This window comes from Rhinolophus hipposideros (assembly GCF_964194185.1).
Source record: "Rhinolophus hipposideros genome assembly, chromosome: 3".
NCBI classification, from domain to species: domain Eukaryota; kingdom Metazoa; phylum Chordata; class Mammalia; order Chiroptera; family Rhinolophidae; genus Rhinolophus; species Rhinolophus hipposideros.
The window spans coordinates 26,907,501-26,928,494 of NC_138049.1; the positions used below are offsets into that span (position 1 = coordinate 26,907,501).

The 20,994-nt window shown below is 35.8% G+C and overlaps 1 protein-coding gene across 1 annotated transcript in view; it reads right to left on the minus strand.

Moving 5' to 3' along the window:
• Positions 1-20,994, minus strand: part of SGK1 (serum/glucocorticoid regulated kinase 1) — a 103,585-nt gene that overhangs the window by 20,598 nt on the left and 61,993 nt on the right. Inside the window, exon 3 of the mRNA XM_081045179.1 lies at positions 7,651-7,726. Coding sequence (XP_080901305.1) covers positions 7,651-7,726 — 76 coding nt within the window. The remainder of the gene's footprint in view (positions 1-7,650; positions 7,727-20,994) is intronic.

Consider the following 20,994-nt stretch of genomic DNA (forward strand, 5'->3'; position numbering starts at 1 on the left):
TATAAAACAAACCTTTCATTTGCCTCAAATGTCCTCCTTTTTCCACCTCCCCCTGCCTAATGGCAAGACCACACCTCAATTTGAATCTCATCCTTCACTTACTGCTTGTTCTTTCCCTACACAATTGTGTCCACATTCAAGCCACTTTCATTGCAAAGCTTCACTCTTAGCTTTTTGAAACTGTAGAAAGAGAACTGGAGGAGTTTCCAGGAAATCTGACTTCAGTTCTGTGGATTAGCTTTTGTAACTCATTATGTGGCTTTGGGTAAAGCACTTAACACTTTCGAGTATCCTGAGGGTTAACAACCATTTTGTTAATCTAAAACCCCGTAGGGCATTTTGAAAAGATCAGATAAAACGAGATATGAGAGAATAATTTGAAAACTCACGTGTGTTATGTAATTAAATACCTATAAGAACAGTGCAGCTGAACTATTAATATAAAATTGTCCTCTAAAAGCCAAAATTTTAATCAGGGGGAAGCGCTAATTGCTGCATATTTCTGAAGAGGGAGGGTCCGGATTCCCAGAGCTACACTTCTGGTAGCAGTCTGTTCCAAAGGCTTCAGCTCACCCTGAGATAATTTTTTTTCTAAATCCTTTTAATTTTCTTTTTACAATCAATGCACACCTTCATAGAAAAAGCGAGTTTCAGAATAAGAATCTTAAAGTTGATTTACTTCAAGGAACTCTTATTTTACAAATGGGTTTGCTGGGGGGTCCCTGCCCTATATTAGAATTCTGTTGTCTCTGAGTCTCCAGGTTTGCTAGGACCATCTCCCTATGCTCCTCCTACCCTGATTCATCCCACCCTTCCATTCCTAATCCCTCACTTTCTATACTGCCCCTGCCTCTCTGGATGTGCCATTTCATTCTTGGGATAGCATTTTTATTATTAATCATTGGTCTATTCTACCTATTATATAGTTTACAATTTTAAACTTGTAAAATAATTTTTTCAGAGTTTGAAAATTATGTTTATATGTGACCAGATAAAATACTTCTGTTATTAAGGGCAAAAATCCACAATTCTTTTTTTCATTTATTTTTCCTATGATAGACATATAACCTTCTGAAATATTGTCTTACGTATTATGCGTCATATATTATGGGCAAAAAGAAAGCTGTCAAAGGCTGAATATTTCAGCACCTTTAAAATAATAAAAGTACATTCTGACATTAGCTGCAACTAAAAGCCACTACATTTAAAAAAAAATCTGCTGTCCTATTAGTCTGAGGTAGACTAATAAAATGAGAAAAGATTTATTAAAATACGAGAAAAATAACTTTTTTAAAATTACGAGGTTGTGTTTAATCTTTTTCCTTGTATTTTTCTTTTAAGTGAGAAATTTTCCTTTTACCATTTTAACCATAATAAAATGTCCTTTAATACTCTGGGAACCAAAGATCTTAGACATGAAATGAATGATCTGGATAAAATGGGTAGAAGGAAATACTCTGAAAATATTTTAAAAGAACCCCAGGGAATCAGAAAAATCAGGCATTGTGAAACATTGTTAGCTTAGCCTTGAGTAAAACAGCAGAAATAACAAGTAATTTTGGTCATAACATAGAGAAAGAGAAATTTTTGAGTTCAACAAAGGCAGAAACAGATTTTGCTCCAACTCTAAAGCTGAACTCTGAATTTACACAATCTGAGGGAAATAAAGGGGGCTTCTCTGTGCTGAGCTAAACTGAGTCTGTAGTCACACATTCACACACTTGGGAGCCAGACAATCAGGATTGGATTTGACAAACTCTGCTGTCAAACACACTTAAATGCTACATGAGCATGACTCAGATTCTTTAAAAGGAGGAGTTTTGAAACGATATGTTGCTACTCACTGAAATAAATACCTATCCATGAATCTGGAAACCTCTAAACCATTGTAATGGTTAAAGCCATGTAAAACTTTACGATCTTTGCTTAAGAAGGCGATATTTTATCTATGTGACTAGGCAATTTCTTAAGTTCTCTCTAGCTTGAGGATACTATGTCCAGTCATATGTCTATTTTTCAGGAAGCTTATCAGTCTTGTATCTGGAGACCGAGACAACAGAAGACAGAGAATGATGAGCTTCATGGTTCAGAGAGAAAAAAACAAGCTATAGATCTGGTAAAGTATGAAATAATCAGAGTAATGACAAAATAAACTGTGTTATTCTTTCAACCTGTAGTTTGTAAACCTATTATAAGGCAGGGGGATCTGTTCAGGCTTGTATAAATGATATCATTCTTTCTCCAGGTAAAAAGAACTAACAAAAACTGACCACTAACTACACGCCAGATATAGTTCTAAGCACCATCACCAGTATTATCTCCTTTAATCCTCACAAACCTCTATGACCTATTATACATATTCCATTTTTGCAGGTGAGAGAGATAGAAGCACAGAAGGGTGAAATCATTTATCCAAAGTGACACAGGTAGTAAGCATTGAAGCTTGTGGCAAACTCAGGCATCCTTGACTCAAGAGTTCACGGCACTAACCACAACAGGTGGTAAACTATTGAGCACTTCCTGCTGTTCCATCCAGGACTCACTGGGAAGCAGGGCGGCGGAATGGAAGGCTGGTCAGCTCTGAGGTGAGTCCAGGTTACCGCAAAAGATGTGGTTCAGGAAACAGGATGATTGTGGCTACCTGATCTAAGATGGAGGGAATGAATACCAAATTCTATTTTGTAAAGTAAGTTGGAAAGATAGGGGAAGTCAAAAGCAGCATGAGTGCATTGTTCTTATGATTATGCCCTGTCCTTTCCAAAGCCTACCTTCATTCTGGCAGCATTATGTGATCTTTGGAATTCTTCATTGTGGGGAAGGTGATTTTTATTACTGAGATAGCTATCTTTTCTTTCAGTTAGAACCTGAGTAAATAAGGCCAGTCCACTTGAAAGATTTTCATATATCCATTGGTTTTTAATAAATGGTTTATCTCTGATAGCAAGAGGCAAAGTCTACAGTGGCCACCATATATCAGATGAAAAATTTCCATATAAGCAGATTGTGTTTACCTTTCATAAAATTTTTCTTTTTGGTTAGATAACGACATACTTTGTGGGATGAAGCAACTGTTTTCTAGATATAAATATGCGAGTGTTTTTGCTTTTTAAGAAAAAAAATCTAGAAATTGTTTTTTTTTTCACGTAAAAAATCTATATAATGAAGTCCTTCCTTTCCTTACATTAATTCGGTGATATAATTTTATATATTGTCTCAAGTACTAAAATATTTCTGGGGCCCATATGCTTTCAAACTGTGAATCATTTCATTTCTACATTTTGTACATAAACTATTACTGCTCCTAAGTAAATATGATTCTATATTTTAATATCACTTATATGTTCATTTAATACTTCTTTATAGTGATTTCTACATCTCCAGAAATTTTTGCTGAATTTTAAAATGTGATTAATCATTAGAAAATATAAAGAAATAAGGCATAATCCTGAAAATATAAGGGGAAATTAAATTTTCTCCATGGGAATAAATTTGCACAATAATGATTCTTTCTCTTTAATTTTTGCTTGAAAGAAATCTAGACATTTTGAACATCCCAAGGTATGGCAAAATGAGTGCCCGGTTAAAATCATGGTCCTTGCAAAAAAAAAATCTTTATTGTTTAACCACTTCATTATCTGACTTCTTTTAAGCAAAGAACTCTATCTGTGTCACCAATAATAGCACTGGGGAAAACACACATTCTGAAAGCATAGGGAAACTCATCCAACTTTGAAATTCTAATTTAATAAGATGTTACAGACCACCGCAGGACCAGCAATTGAAAAACAAAGGTGTGCAAAAACAACTCAAGTATCAAAGCCGGAAAGAAAAGATAATAGAAAAGAGCCTAAACTTGTGCAGTTTCTTTGCTGATTGTTAGAACAAATGCTGGGAGTGCATGAGAGAGTCAAATCCAGTGAAAAAATGGATGGGTGGCAGGGCTGTGGGTGATTAATTTTCTTCTCTTCTCTATTTTCATTTCTCTCCTGTGATGAACATAGGCTACTTTTATATTATGTTCAGAAAAAGCTTTTTAAGAATTACTTTCGTTCCTCCAACTATCCATATCTATCCAACTGAGCGTGGTAGTCCTGTCCTCTGGCTGTAATGCAAAAAGACAGCAAGTATGAAAATCTAGGCATTCTCACTAGATTCAGGGTGAGCTAACCCTCAGTGATTCCTTACATCAAAACAAAATAACTTTTAAATTTAAATTCCATTTCTATCAAGTAAAATTGCTTAGTCATGTCTAATATTTAACTCTTCTTAAGCAATATATCAAGAGACGACATACATTAGATTAAATAAGTAAAATGCACTAAGGATGGCTGGCTTTGAATGAAAATATTCCATTCACTGAAATGTATTTTCCATGGGAAATTATGGAATAATTTTATCTCAATTATTTCAGGAATTGGTAAAGGTTAAAATAATAAAATTCATACTGTGACAAGAATATTGCCTTTGCAAAGAATCCATTTCCAGGCTCATAAATTTGCATGTTGCACAAGGATGCTTTAGCTTGTATTTATACTTAACAGAATGGAAGGCATTTAGAATAAATTTTAGTTAGAGTGCTGACATTCTGAAGAAGAAAGGGCACAGTGCAGTGCAGAAACAATTGCATCCCTCAGATTCAAACTCTAAGAAAATTACTAATAGACTAGAAGAATTTTTAACTTCCTAAACATCTTAAAGTACATAGATTCTAGTCTTGACACATCATAGTCAAACTGATAAAAACCAAAGATTAAAAAAAAAATTAAAACAACCAGTGAACAGCAACACATTACATTCAGGATAACAATAATTTAAATAATCACTGATTTCTCTTAGAAACTGTAGAGACCAGAACAGCATGGACCAACATCTTTAAAGTGATGAAAGAAAGAGAGAGAGAGAGTGAGAGAGAGAGAGAGAGAGAGAGAGAGAGAGAGAGAGAGAGAGAGAGAGAGAAAGAAAGAGAGAAAGACCAAAAAACAAACAAACAACAACAAAAAAAACACATTCACTCAGAATTCCATATCTAGGAAGAATATTATTCAAGAATGAAATAAAGATATTTTCATTCACAAAGGCATATCATGAAAATAAAAGAGAACCAAGAGATATCATTGCCAGAGAATCACTGCATTATAAGAAATGTTAAAAGAAGATTTTCCAGGCTAAAAGAAAATTATCCATGAGGGAAACTTGGATCTTCAAGAAGAAATGAGGAACATCATAGATGGTAAACATCAAGGTAATCATAAAAGATGTTTTCTTCAAAATACATTGCACTTGTAGGCTTTATTTCACATGTAGAAGTAATATTTTTGACAACCATAATGTAAAGGAAGGGAAGGGCAGTGGGGAAAATAGAACTATACTATTTCAAGATTTCTATATTGGCCTGTGAAAATTTAAAAGTTATTTTTTGTAATCCCTAGAGCCATCACTATCCACAGATAAATTAATATTGAATTCTAAACAATATTCAAATAATACTAGAGAAGTCAGGAAAGGACGAATGGGAAAAAAAAAAAAAAAGAAGAGAAGGCACATGAGGAAAATAAATAGCCAGGTGGTATAGTTTTATCTAATCAGATCAATAATTACATTAAGTGTAAGTGGTCTAAACATTCCAGATAAAAAACAGAGATTGTCATTTAGAACTTAAAAGGAAAACCTAACTATGTGAGGTCTGTAAGAGAAGCAGTTTAACTGCAAGACACAGGTAGTTTGAAAGTAACTGGATAGAAAGGATGTACCATGGGAAGAGTAGGCATAAGAAGGCTGGCTTAGCTATATTAATATAAGAAAAAAGTGACTGCAAACAAAGACTTGCACCAAGATAAAGAGGGACATTTTGTAATGATAAAGTGATCGATTCATCAGGAAATCATAACAATTATAAAAGTATATGTGCTTGATGTCAGAACTTCAAAATACATGAAGCAAAAATTGACTGAATTAAAAAAAGGAACAGAGAATTTCTCCACCATAGGTGGAGATTTTAATACTCCTGTCTCAGTAATTGATTGGACCACTAGCCCCTCCTCTCACCAAAGAAAGTCACTAGACATAGGCCTTACTTAGTCTAGGAGGCTCCTTATTAGATGAGCTGCTGCAGGAGGGATCCTACATCTTTGCAACCTCATTGATGACACACAAATAATTTTTAAAACATTTTTTAAATGCATAGTTCTGAAGTATTTCTGTTCCTCTTTCTCTACATGTTCTGTATTAATTAAATTTTCTTATAACATAATTTCTCCAGCTCTGTAAAGGACCTGAGTATCATTTTCTAGACCTGTCCTGTACTGATTCCCCCTCCATTCTGTTCTCATTACGTAACTTTGAGAATCTTTTATTTTTCAATTGTAATATTTTGTGCAACATAGTCTCTTCACAATATATGAAACAGCAGGTCTTAATAGCAGTCTTAGCTTGTGGATGGCTTGTTTATTTTGTGGTTGTTCTACTAATGGACCAAAATGATAGTATAAATAGGCCAATTCACTTTCATGTTTTTTCATCTTTCTTCAAAAGACATAAAATAAGACAGAACAATTTTTTTGACAGATGAAATTGATAATAAGTTTAGACCACAAGGTTGGCCTTTGAAAACCAGGCATCAGAGAGGTTTTCACTCCCCTCCTGAACCCCTCCCGCTTCTGCTAATAGGCATGGTCTCTGACTCTCTTTTGTAAAGAAAAGATTAAAGCACAGATTTAGCCCACGCTGCTTCTTCTTCCTAGGAAGCGAGATACAGAACTGGCCATGCAGGCTCTCCATCCAACTCCCAGCCCTAGTGTTTTCTGGTCGTGAGTTTTTAATAAGTCAGCTAACCTCTTTCAATTTCTGATCTCATCGCTCACACAGTGAGAGGGAGAACAGGCTTCCCCTCCTCTTTCAGGGTGTTGCCACAAACACTAAATTAGATTTTTGTGAATGCACTTTGTAAAGCCATAAGGCTTAATACAAATATTAGGCGTCATCACTGATTCTCTATTTAATTAGAAAAGGTGAAAGCTCTAGTAGCACTCTTTTCATTTCCAATGTCTTTACTTGGTACAATTAGACCTCATGGCTCAATGTGTTTGTGGAAAAGAAGGAAAAGATATCTTCTATTTTCTTTAAGAATATACCCGACCTTTTGTCTGAGTGTAATTATATAGCCCAAAGCATATTCTCTGATCTGGGAAAGTGACATTCCTCTGACTCTGATTAGATTTATATACCTGGATGAATAGAAAAAAAATCATACCTGCCCTCCAGGAAGCATTCTGAAGTATGACTCGCCTTGGATTTTTTAACCCCTTCGTTCCCCTGGAAAAAAACTGGGGCCAGTGTGTTTGCCCCCCTTATCCTGTTCCTCTGTCATCCACTCCAGAAATAGACTCATTTCTCTCTACCCAATACTTTCATATACTTCACAATCCAGAAAGCTGCACCTAATGGTATATATGCTTTAGCTACTGAAAGAGAAGATATCATAAAGTGACTTGTATTATTAAAAAAAAAAATGATTGTGAAGTATATTCAAGTGTTGGACTAAGTATAAACAAGCAAAACCAAAAATTTACCCTAAACCTTGTCTTGTGTAAGGCTTTACTACAGAATGCTTTCTGTACATCACAGGGCCAAAGTGCATTTTTCCAATAATACCTGAATCATCATTAGTCCAGAATGTTCTTGAATCAGGCTTGGTCAGGATGTTGGCAGGATTACATGGCTCTTTCACCTTGAAAATAAAATAAAATAAAAAAAATAACGTGAAAGTGGCTTCACCATTTCAGCTATTTTAGGTGTAGAGTTCTCTAGGCAGGATTCCAAGGATGACACTAGCACGTCTGGCACTTCTGTACCTTAAGTAGGATGACCAACCATCTCAGTTTGTCCAGGATGGAAAGATTTCATAGGCCTGACTCAGTTTCACTGCCAGGGCTAATGGCTTTATAAGTAGATGGGGTGGAGTTCAGCCCCCACTCATTCCCTCATTCCGTGCCTTTTCACAACATGCAAACTGCACAGCTATATGCAGAGGCTCTGAAGAATAAGCAAACTGATTAGTGTAAGAACACTCATCACGTAAAAAAGATGTTTTGGACTTGTACCTAAGAAACATTGTACTTTTAGTATATATGCTTAGAAAAATGCACATTAAGGAAGAGCTACTTTTAATTAAGTAGCACTTTAAAATGAATTCTTATTTTATAATCATAACAGGATTTATATTTTTAAATATAGCACATGCCTATATGCAATATGTATTATTTATTCAACCTAAAGCTCTGCTCAGCGCATATCCAACTAATAGATTCCTTACAGTAAATTCCTGGGAACAGCGATGATCCTTTTTTTTTGTCTTCCCTCCAATGGAGTAAATACAAATCTTAGTGCTAAAAAGGACATTCCATTTAGTGTGATAATTTAATTGCTGTGAAGTCTCTAGTATTTACTGTTTAATGAATGAATTCCTTTCATTGTAGTGTATAGTCAAAATACTCGAAAATGTCACTAAGTACATTGTTTAGTTCCAATGACATTTTGTTCCCCCATACCAAGTCTTTATTGATGAAAGAAGCAGTGCTTTGATTTACAACCTGGCACAAACTCTTTCTCTTCTGACCTAGTATCCAAGGATATGTGGAAATCAGGAAATCAAAGAGTTATTTGGAACCTCATGTTCACTGTAGCATTACTCACAATAGCTAAGATGCAGAAACAACTTAAATGATACTGGACAGATGAATGCATAAGTAAAACATGGCATATATATAACAATGAAATATTATTCTGCCTTAACAAAGAAAATCTTGACATGCAAGAACATGGATGAACCTTGAGGAATTATGCTAAGTGAAATAAGCCAGAAGGACAGATATTGCATGATACTACTTACAGAGGTGTCTAAAGTAGTCAAACACTTAGATGCAGGGGCTGGGGAAGGAGGAAGTGGGGCGTTGCTATTCAGTCAATATGAAGTTTCAGTTGTGCAAGACAAGTAAGTTCTAGAGATCTGCTGAACAACATTGTACCTGTAGTTAGCAGTGCTGTATTGTACACTTAAAAATTTGTTAAGAGGATGGATCTCATGTTAAGTGTTCTTACCACAATTAAAAAAATCCCATGTCTGTTAAAATATTAGATACGCACATAAAATATTTTATACATACATATGTAAGTGGTCTACATTTTATTAGTGGAATTTTCTGGTAATGTAATATGTTTTTAATTTATAGGAAACATGATTTTAGAAGTAAAACTGTGGTTTAAAAAAATCTTTTTTACCAGAGGGTAAGGGGGTTGGGGGTTGGGAGATGAGGGTAAGGGGGATCAAATATATGGTGATGGAAGGAGAACTGACTCTGGGTGGTGAACACACAATGAGATTTATAGATGATGTAATACCGAATTGTATACCTGGAATCTATGTAATTTTACTAACAATTGTCACCCCAATTAAAAAAAATCATTAAAATGTAAATCTCGAGGAAAAAAATACAACAACAGTGTGTGGGCAAGCACCATTCTGTGAATGACATTTTGAGCAGCTCTGCAAAACCTCTCTCAAACTCCACTGGATAGCCTTATAAATTCTTTCAAAAGATTTTTCTATTTCACTAAAGTATTGCTCCCATCGTTAGAAAGCTCTTTGTCAGTTGAACTGAAATCTGGATCCTTGAAACTTTCCTCACTGATTCTATCTAGTTCACTCTTGAGTTATATAGACTAGATCTACTCTCTCTTTCATACTATAAAATAATACCTCTAATATTTGAAAGTAGCTATTTTGTGTCCCCTTAGGCATCGTTTCCCAGGCTAGCTGGCCCTCTTCTCTTTCATTGTTCCTTCTGAAATGGTTTTAAGTCTTTTTACTGAGATCACTGTGCCCCAGAAGACATCTTCTCTTGTCTGGCATGTGAGCTAATCCCCTGGGCTCTCCCAGGCCAGCATCAGCTCATAGTCATTGAAATAAGGAATTGGCTTTGAGAGACAACTCTTGGGGAGGACTATAAGCATTATTTCCAGATGTGAGTAATTAAAATGTTTCCAAGAACCTATAAATAGTTCTCTATTATTTAGCCGCTATTTAAATACTTTTTATTCCAAAAAGTCCTAATTGATTTTATAACTATAGACACATTTGGAAAATTGCTGCGTATGAGCATTCTTTCTGCCTTAAGCTCTAATTACCTTGTGTCTTTGTGGTGTTTGTGTCAAACAAATATTATTCCTCTAAATCTCATCTACTTATGAATGATTCTTTATCACGATTTGTTTGAAAAACAACAACAAAAATAATTTATTCTTGCTCTTCATGTTATTATCATTCAATAGAACCTGCGATTTTTCATGACCCCCAAGCACCAAAGTAGCCACAGCAAATTAGCTACAGAGCGCACACAGTGTATTGTTAGCATAAGTTTATACAAATCCATTAGTAACTATGTATATACTGCAATAATTTGTACGCAATGCCCTAAAATCCACTCCTGTAGTTTCAGGTGCTTCACAGAAGTGAGAAAGTTCATTATCAGATGTCAATCCTGCTGCGTCTTCATGAGACCCCTGTGGCTGAAAAGTGACCAGCACCTTGAGTTTGACCCCTGGCTGAATCCACAATGACCTCTGGTTCTTTCTTCCTTTCCCTGGGATAGGATATGCAGTAGGATATGCACCTTGGATGTGTGACTGAAGAGGGGTTGAAGAGGTTATATTGCACCAAGAATAGTGGAATATTATGGAGATTTTAAACATTTTATTATGGAAAAATTTCAAGCATACACAGGAGTAAACAGTATCATAAACCTCTATGTACCTATCATCCAATTTTAACAGTTATCAACATTGGGCCAATCTTATTTCATCTATCCTAGTTTTTTAGGCTGGAATATTTTAAAGCACATCCCAGACATCATGACATTTCATCTATAATTTCTTGAGAATGTGTTTCTAACTGATGACATTGTTTTCGTATAACCATCATGCCATTACTACAACCAACAACTTCAACAATAATTGGATTTATTAAACTTTAATGAGGGTTATTAAAGTTTATTTAATAAATGACAGCATGTGCAGTCTGAAAAACAGAATGAGTACTTGCACTATCTTGCATACAGAGGAATTTCTAACTGATGATTAAAAAAGAGATCGTTTAAAACTGTGATCTCTACAGAGTCAATAGACCTTTTCACTTATTTAAATCCTTCTAGGTTTTTTTTTTTTTCGGGGGGGGGGGTGGAGGAGGTCATCATAAAATGACATTTTTCTAATAGAAGCAGTATTGTCTTTCAACTTATTTCCAATGCATCCCTGGGAAGAAAGGAGAGAAAATTTCCTTGACTGATGGAATTGAAAGTGTTGGAGTGTGAAGGTGAAGGGAAGAGGAAGGTCATTGATGAATACTTAATCCCTATAGTTCTGAAATCTAGAAGTGCTTTTGTAAGTTACTATAACATTAGGCCATTAGAAAGATAGGGGCATTTGAATGATAGAAAGTCTTGAATATTAGAAGATAGCACAGTGTATGAGGATATCACATTTAGGGAGATGTCAGATCTTCAGAAATTTTGGACATCCTCTGGGGAATGAACCTGGGAATAAATCGTTGCAAGTTCCACTGACATGAGCAAAGAGCCAGTCTTAATTCTATAAAATGTCTCCAATTAATGGCAAGTTGGAATATTGGTAGGATTACTAGAAAAGAAACAGTTATGGTCGTCTTTCTTTGTTCCCTCTCATCCTGATTTAAAGAACATTGGTCCCAAATAAGTAAATGCATATAATGTGCAAATGAGTATATGCATAGATGCAGATATAAATAATTTAAAAATTACCTGTGATGCTGATACAGGAAAAATACATTAGAACATACAGATTTCTCCCTGATTTACTTTCGACTTATTCATAATAATTTGTATACGTCTTTCTACAAGTCATTTTAACAGTGTATGCTAAAGTCATTAGTTCTTCCTCAAATACAAACAGAAATTCTCAAAATACTTGTCTCTTATTAGCTAAGGAAGTTGGTTCTCTCCCATCTCAGGTTACCCGATGTTCAAAAGTAAGCAAGAACACTTTATATCTAGGGAAATGAAATTTTGCTTCTTAAGTGGCTTCAGGGATGCTTTAGAAAATGTCTCCTGAACCTTATTATAGAATGTAAAGCCATCCTGCAAATACTAATTTTGAATTCAGTTCTGTGTATCCAGGAGGAAGAAAAGTCTTCTTTGATGGTTTCACTTGGATGGATTTATTAAATCCAAAACAAGTATTTATGGAGCATTTGTTTAGTTTCAAGATGCTGTCCTGGTTGTTACTCAGGATTTGGGAGCAGGACACAGACATCCACAAAGCGATATGAAACCTGATATTAAGGACCTCTAAACTCAGTCTGAAGAATGTTGCATAGCTCTTAAATTTTGTAAGCATTTAAAGGAGGAAGCAATACTGTGGGCAGAGTTGTTGAGTGAGGTTTCAAGGAGGAGAGAGGAGGTGAACATGTTTTTAACACTGACAACACTTGGCTTGGTGGGCAGGCAGGAGAAAGGTACCTGAGGTGGGCGGGACAAACAAACAAAGGCGTGGAAGCAAAATTTAACAAGGCATGGTTAGGCAACTGCTGATTGAACAATTTCCTGGGAATAAAAGGCTCATGGGAGTAATGATTGGGAGCTGGGTAGAAGCCAGATGGTGGAAGGCTGTGAACGTCAATGGGTCATTGTTCATTCTGAGGGAATTCAAGAGCCTTGGCAGTTGGTATGAAAGACCTGGAGTCAGAAAATACCAAAACTGAAGAGATTAGGAGGCTGCTGTACCATCAGAGGAAAGTTGATGAGAGCACGATGGGGTCTGTGGAAATGGAAAGAAAGGAATGGTGTGAAGGGTAGCTGGAATGATTTGATAAGATTTGACAAATGATTGAAAATGAGGGAGATTGGAAGAGCAGTAGTCTCTGGTAGTCTTTCCCTGTCCATAGTCTCTGGCAGGGAAAGGGCCCACCCTGTGTGGTGCCTAAGCTAGCATGGCAGGCCGGTCGAGCACACGTGGGCCTTTATAAATGTGCTGGGCCTGCGGTTCTCCTGGGAACCTTTGCTGCATCTCTGACCTCCCCAGACATATCACCATTGGGAACTTAGTGCTGAGGCTTCACTCACACTCTCACAGGCAGGTGGGTTTCTCTAGCCTCTGCCTCTGGGCTACAATCTTCCACTTCACACACGGCGGGATGAGAATCCATTCACACTGCTTCATTACAGCAAACGTCCCCCAGTTTTTGTATCTGGTATCACTAACCTCTACCCTCAGAAAGAGGGCAGTTTGAACAAGGAGTCTGATGAAGCAAGAGTCTGAGGAAGAAGTTAGTGAAAGAATCTTATCAGAGATACAGGTCTTGTTTTGGCCCCTGCAAGCTGATGATGTATCCTCATTCACGTGCCTACCATTAATTACACCCATATCACATGGAGCAGAGGGACCATTCCCGGCCCCCGAAGAGACTGTGATCTCACCAACTAGACACATGTTCTTCCTTTTGTGGCTTTATTTTGCTTGCATTCTTCTTCGTTTTTGATATTTTTCAGTTTTGCCCTTGTGATTGTGAATTGCTTAAGGCAATTTGGGTACAATCACTGTATTTATTTATATTTCTTGCCTGGCCCAGCAAGTGTTTCTGTTTTAACCTCTGGTCTACATAAAGTCATGATATCCAGATTAAACCTTTATTAAATCAGATGTTTTCTATATTCTACACCAGTAGTGCAGTTCAGAGGATCAGAAATTTGGGGAGCTGGAGAAGATCTTTTCTCATCTCCCTGCTTGCTTTATGGATAAGGAACCTGAAGACCAGAGGGTCATGTAGCTTAGAACCTGAAGACTGATTGAGGGCTAGTGTCCAAGTTTGACCGACTCATTTCAAGATGTCAGCTGAAAACTGGTATTGGTTTCTTAACACTTAGATTTATCCTCAATTTTGAAATTAATTCAGTTATATATTTTACTCAACAAACATTTGTAGATAATTGATTGTATTGGAGGCACAGTGCTAGCTAGAATCCACAGGCATAGATGGGAATGAGGTATAGATGTGTTCCTGCCCTCATAGAACTTATTTCTAATGCTGATGGTTGAGTGGTATGGAGACAATAAATGGAGTGACATGAGTAGGGAGTGAGGTGATATGTGGTCATTTTAGGTGCACTAAAGGAGCCCATCTTCTTACATACTTTTTCAATAGTATCACCAGAATCAATGATCACACACCTGCATTTGTAAATTAAAACACAAAGCAAAGTAAGCACACAGAGTTGGTTTGATTGGAATGCAGGTCAAACCTTTATATATTCTATGCCAAAGCATATAATTAAATTCTTAAAACTTATTTTGTGACATGGTGGTTTTAGATTGTACTTGGCTGAGAAAAGTCAATCAATATGTTTATTGACTACAACATTGGTTTGATGGAACTCAAAAGATTAAAGTGGCCAATGTTAATATATCACAGAAGAATAGTGTTTTGTGGGTAGAATGGATTTAACAGATGACTTGGTTCAGTCTGCTTGTTTAATAAATGGGAACGATTCTGAAAGAAGTAACATGACTTACAGAAGCTCACACAGAGAGTCAGAAATTATTTGTTTTTTATAATACATTCACCATGGTTAAGAGATGACTCCTTGCGTTTATTTTAGAGCAAAGTTGGTAGAAATAATTAGATATAGCTCTTTAGACATAGCTTTGGGGTCAGACAGACCTGGAATAAAATATGGCAACGCCATACTTGTGTGTGGCCCTGGGCAAATTATGTAGTAATCTTTTTCAGACTTAGTCTCCTTGTTGAAAAAATTGGCAAAGTTAGAGTTAGGGTTAAAGTTAAGGTTAGGGTCAGCTTGCTCAGAGTTCAATAATTGGTAGGAGTTATTCTTATTTATAGTCATACAATCAAACAGGTAAACAGGAGTATAACGACTTAGAATGAAGGCTAGAAGAGACAGAATCTTTTGATAGAAAAGTTTCCTTTTTTAATTGAATTATCTATATACAAATAATATTGTCAAAAGTGAAAAAAAGACTTCTTTCCAGGCATTGTGCTTGCTGAGCACTCAGGCTGGAACTTCCTTTGCTCAGATACCTGCATAACTCTTATCTCTTTCAGGTATCTGCTCAAATGTCAGCTTCTCAGTGAAGCTTTTCCTGACACTCTGAAATGGAAGCGTCTTTCCCCTGCTTTAGATTTCTTCATGGCACTGAACACCTCTTCATATGTAATTGTCTTATTCAATTTTTAATGGTCTTCTGTAAATTTCATGAGTCCTAAAGGGGTGCTTGGCACATATTAGGCATTCCATAAACATTTGCTGAATGATTGAATTATTAATCCCTAAGCAATTAAAAATGAAGACTATAAATCCCACTCAATTCAAGCTATTAGCACGAAAGGAGATAGTGATATGCCAAAATGTTGTGGTTTAACACATGTGTCTTCCTTTCTTCTAGTGTTTTAACCCTGCTGAATTCTTGGCATTAGAGTGATGAGGTGATTTAGAGTGGGGTTATTTTAGAGTTGTTGATGATTCTATAAATGATTGGGAGTGAAAGTCGCTACCCCCAACCAAGCAGTAAGGCTGGGACCTGGCCTGCTGTTAAGCTCCTGACATTGTCATTCAATCTGCCCCTACCCCCCCTTTTCTGCATGAAGATGTAGAAAATTGTTTGTTATACTCTGATACCAAATATATTCAATAGAAACAATTATTAATGATTAGCCATTTTAATCTTTCAGACTATTGTTTATAACTGTAACCCAATATGTGGCTGGAATAAAATAATCTTTGGAACTGTTTGCATAGATTCAAGCTCAGTTCAATAAATCATTTGGATTTATTCATAACTATGTCTAGGTCTTCCCCCTCCATCTAAGATACATTGCTTTTGAGTGGTTCTCAATTATGGCTACACATTCCAATGAGGAAACTTAAACAATAAATGCCAGGGCCAGGAGAAGGGAGAGAGGACTGGGGAATCAGTATATTTTTAAGCTCCCCAGGAATCTCTTGCTTAAACCAACTGTGCTAAACAGAAGTAATATGGATTAAGTGATATTTATCCAGTGGGTACAGAGGCAAAATGAAGTATGACCATTTCAGGGTCATTGTACTGTATAAGGGTAATATAAGAAGTGATTCCCAGACCTAAGTCAGACCATCAACAAACATCCTCTCATAGGCTTTATGGGAAAAAGAGAAATGTTCAAATATCTCTAATTGGAAATGACAGTATATTCCTTAGTATTATTCTCCATGAGCTTACCTCCAACACATATTTGACAAGAGGAGAAAAAAATAGAAATTTGAATCTGGATTTTATGTGAGGTTCTAGGAGAAACGTTCCTACAGCTTCCCTATACAGAACCTATGTCAGATTCCAGGCAAGTGCGTTCTCTCAATGACTCAATTGTAACAGCCATTGTAACTTAATTCGCTCTATGCTATAATTCTTGATGTTTAATTTTCTGTTAATAAAAAGTCTGATAGTCAATCTTCCAATAACAATTTAGCCGTAGAGTCTAAATTGTCAAGTGCAATGGCCAACAAATGCATAGTTTCTTTTTCTCCTTCTGTGAATGGACCCAGACATCTCCATTTAAATTCCTGCTGTTTTTCTCATGTGGTAGGCTAACTGTACAGTATTTAATGGTTTACAGGTCTAAAAATATTTCTTATATGCCTTGGCTTGCACAGAGTGCTTCTGCAAAACGAGTTAATAATCTGGTCATCCCAGGAGTCCACAATGTTGAGTTAATTTTTTACAGAGGTTCCCAGATGTGCTGGAAGAATCACTCATAGCAGATCCAGCCAATATTTTTTTTTTAGATTTCATGTGACCTTTCTTGTATCCGATATGAAACACATGTTGAAAACAATACCTGACCATTATGAAATATATTTTTTGCATAAGCAAAACCATCATGAATACATCTTTTACAAAGTTTTCAATGGCAGAGATGGAAGGTTTTCATTGCGTAACTGTTTTAGCATTTAGCCAAGTTAATCATACAGCTTGACAATGGTTCTTTATCCAACATCTCTTTGGTATTCAGTGGGTAGGTCATTAGACTCATGGAGAAATAAGTGGGAGAATGTCCAGGGAATACAAAACATCTATATAACATGTGGCGAAGTAGATACTTTTACTAAGTACTGAATTTCAGCTTTAAGAGATGCAGGTTCTCATCCCAGCCAGATCACTGGAGCTCTTAACTTCTGGGAAGTAAGCAGAATAACAATACGAGTCTATGAGTTCCGAGAAGACCCTGCATTAGTTGTTTCCCTTTGCAGGTATTTTTCATATGAGGTTTTAATTTTGCCTTTTCTTTCTGTCTATGCTTTCTTTTCTATTTGTTTTTCAGTGGGCTCTAGGAAATCCTTATATGAATGGAGTTTTCTTTCATCACGTCTTACAGAGATTCTATAATATTTGTGAAATATACTGTGGATCTAGAGTTCAGTCAAGGGTCGGACAGACATTCTAGATACTTAAAGGCAAGAGACTGCTACTGAGGAACGAATGAGCTGCTTTCAGTGGTCTTAAGAAAAGAAGTAAATGTCACTGCAATCTAGTACTAAAGTTTTTCCTAGACCTGCAATATTAAGCCACATTAAATTTCAAGTCACACTAAATTTCAGCACAATAGTTACTAGTACTTTTATGGAATGTTTACAATGGGCCAGGCACATTTATTGTATCATTAGCTAATCCTCAGAACAACCTCTGGGCACTCTTGTTGTCCCTTTTTTGGGGGAAGGGGAAGTATGGAGAAGTTAACCTTTAAAATCTTATCTATTAGGTGACATCTGCAAAACAGCAAAATAGGCATCTCCAAGCTCTTGTCTCCAGACAGAAACATCAAAAAGCAAGCAGAAGCGGTCAGAACCAAATTTGTTAAAACTCTGAAAAACAGTTGAAAGTTTACAGGAAGGCTAAATTAAAAAAAAAAAAAAAAACAACCAATAAATAAATAATGGCAGGGGAAATCTAAAAATGATAGGAAAGCTATGTGTTGTTTTTACTTGCTCTCACCCCATCCCCTCCTCAGTTCAGTGGTCTTGAAGAGTCAGTCCCCCGCCATTCTCAGTCTCTGGTTCCTGGTCCTGGAATGTATGTCTCTTTGAACCTGTTTGACCCAAGGGGCTTATTATCACTCAGCCAGACCAGAAAAGCAGAAGACATTACTTGAAAACCTGTAATGCGATAAACAAGCTGCAGCTTTCTAGGGCAAAAAACTATGCCTAAAGCCAAGCAAGAAAAGCATGCTGTTCTATGTGCTTCTTGTTTAGTAACTCACTTTATGCTCACAACATCCCTATGAGGAAGGTATTATCATCATTATCCCCATTTCACAGATGAGGAAACTGAGGTAACTTGGAAAAGGTCAATGCACCTAGCAAGCGCATTTATTCTACATCACGGTGCTTCCAAATATATATACATTTAACGTCAAATGACTTAGATAAAAACTATTAAACATGAGTATATTAATAAAATCTTATTTGAAATGTATTATTTTGATTTTTAGGGTTTATTTATGCCTTTATGGCTTATTTAACCTGTTTGAAAGAGAAGAACAAATGGAACTCATTCTTGATAGCTTCAGGGTTCACTTTCTTCTTAGATAGCGCAAAACGTATTACTGTTTTAAGTATTAATCTGTTGTGGAAAATAAAGATGATAAAAATAGAATGTCTTTCACAAAGCAATTGTTAAAATTAATTAGGGACAAATCTCCGTTTCTAGGAAATAGATAATAAAAAAAGGAGGAGAGGGTAGAAAAAATACAAAAATTTATACTTCCTGAATAAAACAAAACCTTCTATTGTTATTTATAATTTAGATATTCCTAGACTGTAAGCTCTGTGGAAGAAGAGACTGTGTCCTAAATTATCAGTAGTTAATTTCCAGTGTCTTAGCATAGCGGTATCTCAGTATCAGTCGTAGTAGTTGATTAATAGATATTTGTCAAATGAATGAATGATAAACCATGGCTTTACTTCTATACCTATCTATACATATCTTACTATTCAGTTCTGCTTAAAATCTGGTGTCCTAAGTAAACAGATACAAGTGATTGCTTATGTTACCTTATTCTCAATGCATCCCAAGTTCTCCCAGCAGCATTCTAAATACTGTTTACAAAGAGTATGCATTTGTATCTTATGCCTGCTTTGGTGGTTGCTACAAATCACTGGGCTGCAGAAGGGAGCCACTACAGAATAGATTTTGTGGCAAAGCTTTGTGTCAGTATATACTGTGCTGGAAAGTTACCTCTGGTTGGTTCCCAAACCTTCCTCACTCTTTCCTTCAAATATTTTAACCTAATAAGAATAAGCCTGGAGCACTCAAGTGCATAAAGAAAAATGAATTTGAACCATCTATTACTTAAACATCTGCTAAAGTCACTCCAACCTGTTAACATTTACTCTATAACCATACAAAAGTGTCAATTTCATTTATATTGGTCACTTATGCTTAGTTTCTTAAAGGAAATGGAAGAATATCTTTTCTGAACATTCATGGAAGTGATCCATTCCATGAATGTTCAGAAAAGATATTGTTTTTTGATTATTGAGGGGAAAGGTAATTTCTGATTGCCTGATGAAGTGCCTGGAGAAGAGAAGATCTGTCCCCAGTCTCACATACCAGTAATCACCAACAACAGTTTCTTGTGGGTTCTTCCAGAAAATGCTTATATATATGTATATATATATCCACAATAATTTCTTCCGTGTGCGTGTGCGTGTGTGTGTTTGTATGCATGTGCAAGATGTATGCATGCTTGCACATACATCTCTGGGCTTTATTTGCTGTGGAGAATAATAAGAATGAAGCTTCAGGGGCAGGAAGAAGGAATCAGGTAAAAAGGAAAAGGCTTGCTTAGACTCTTTATAATTTCTTTCTTGAACTCAACACTTTTTTTTTTTTATCAATACCTTGCTTCCCAATTAAAGCCACTAAAAATTCTAGTGTAAAATGACATTTAGTTCAATCCATAAGCATTTGTTGTGATAATGAACAGAACTTGACCTCTCAATATAGCTGTGGAGTAAGGCTGGAAGATTAGTAGCTCGGAACACAAGAGGTTATTTAACTCCTTGAGGTGAGATAGGCTTTAACCCTTCATGCTATGGAAAACCTGCCTCAGAGATTATCGTGGCAGATCAAAACTGAAGACGGTGCTCTGGTTTATCACAAATAATGCAAGTTACTCATTGAAAACCGAAGTGGAAAATGCTTTGCTTACATGTTTCAAATAATACGTATTTGACTCTTTTCCCCATGTAAAAAATATAAGGTTAGCAATGATGGTATTTGGTTGAAATATGCATGTTTAAAAAGAAAATGATAGTTACAGTAATATACAGAACTAATTTTTAAAATGGCAATATTCAACTCTGGCAAGGGTGCACTAAAACTGGTATTCTTGTAGATTGATCATTGCATTTTAATATTTAAAACATTTTCTGAAAGTGATTATAGTATATTTTAAGAGCTTTAAGATGTTTCAATACTTTTATTCCATTTATCTTATTTTAGGTAATTAATAAATCCTAAATAAATAATTCATAAATCTATACGCACAAAACTGTCTTAACATTATTCATAAATGCAAACCAACATAGGGAAATAATTGTGTAAAACATGGCACAACCATGATTCACACGGTACTTCTTAAGTGTTTTTAGCCGTGAGAGACATGTTACCCACATTATGTTAAATAAACGAAATCACAATGTAAAATCGTGTTTCAATTACATATAGAAGGACAGATAAGTCAATGCATGAAGCAATGTTTATTGTTTACTGTAGTGAGATGATGGATGCTTTTCTTGTCTTGTTTCCTATGTCTTAAATTTTAATAATTTTTAATATTATCTTTATAATTAAAAAGTTACCAAGCATCTATATCATCTATACCTATCTATCTATCATCTATCTACCTTGCAAACT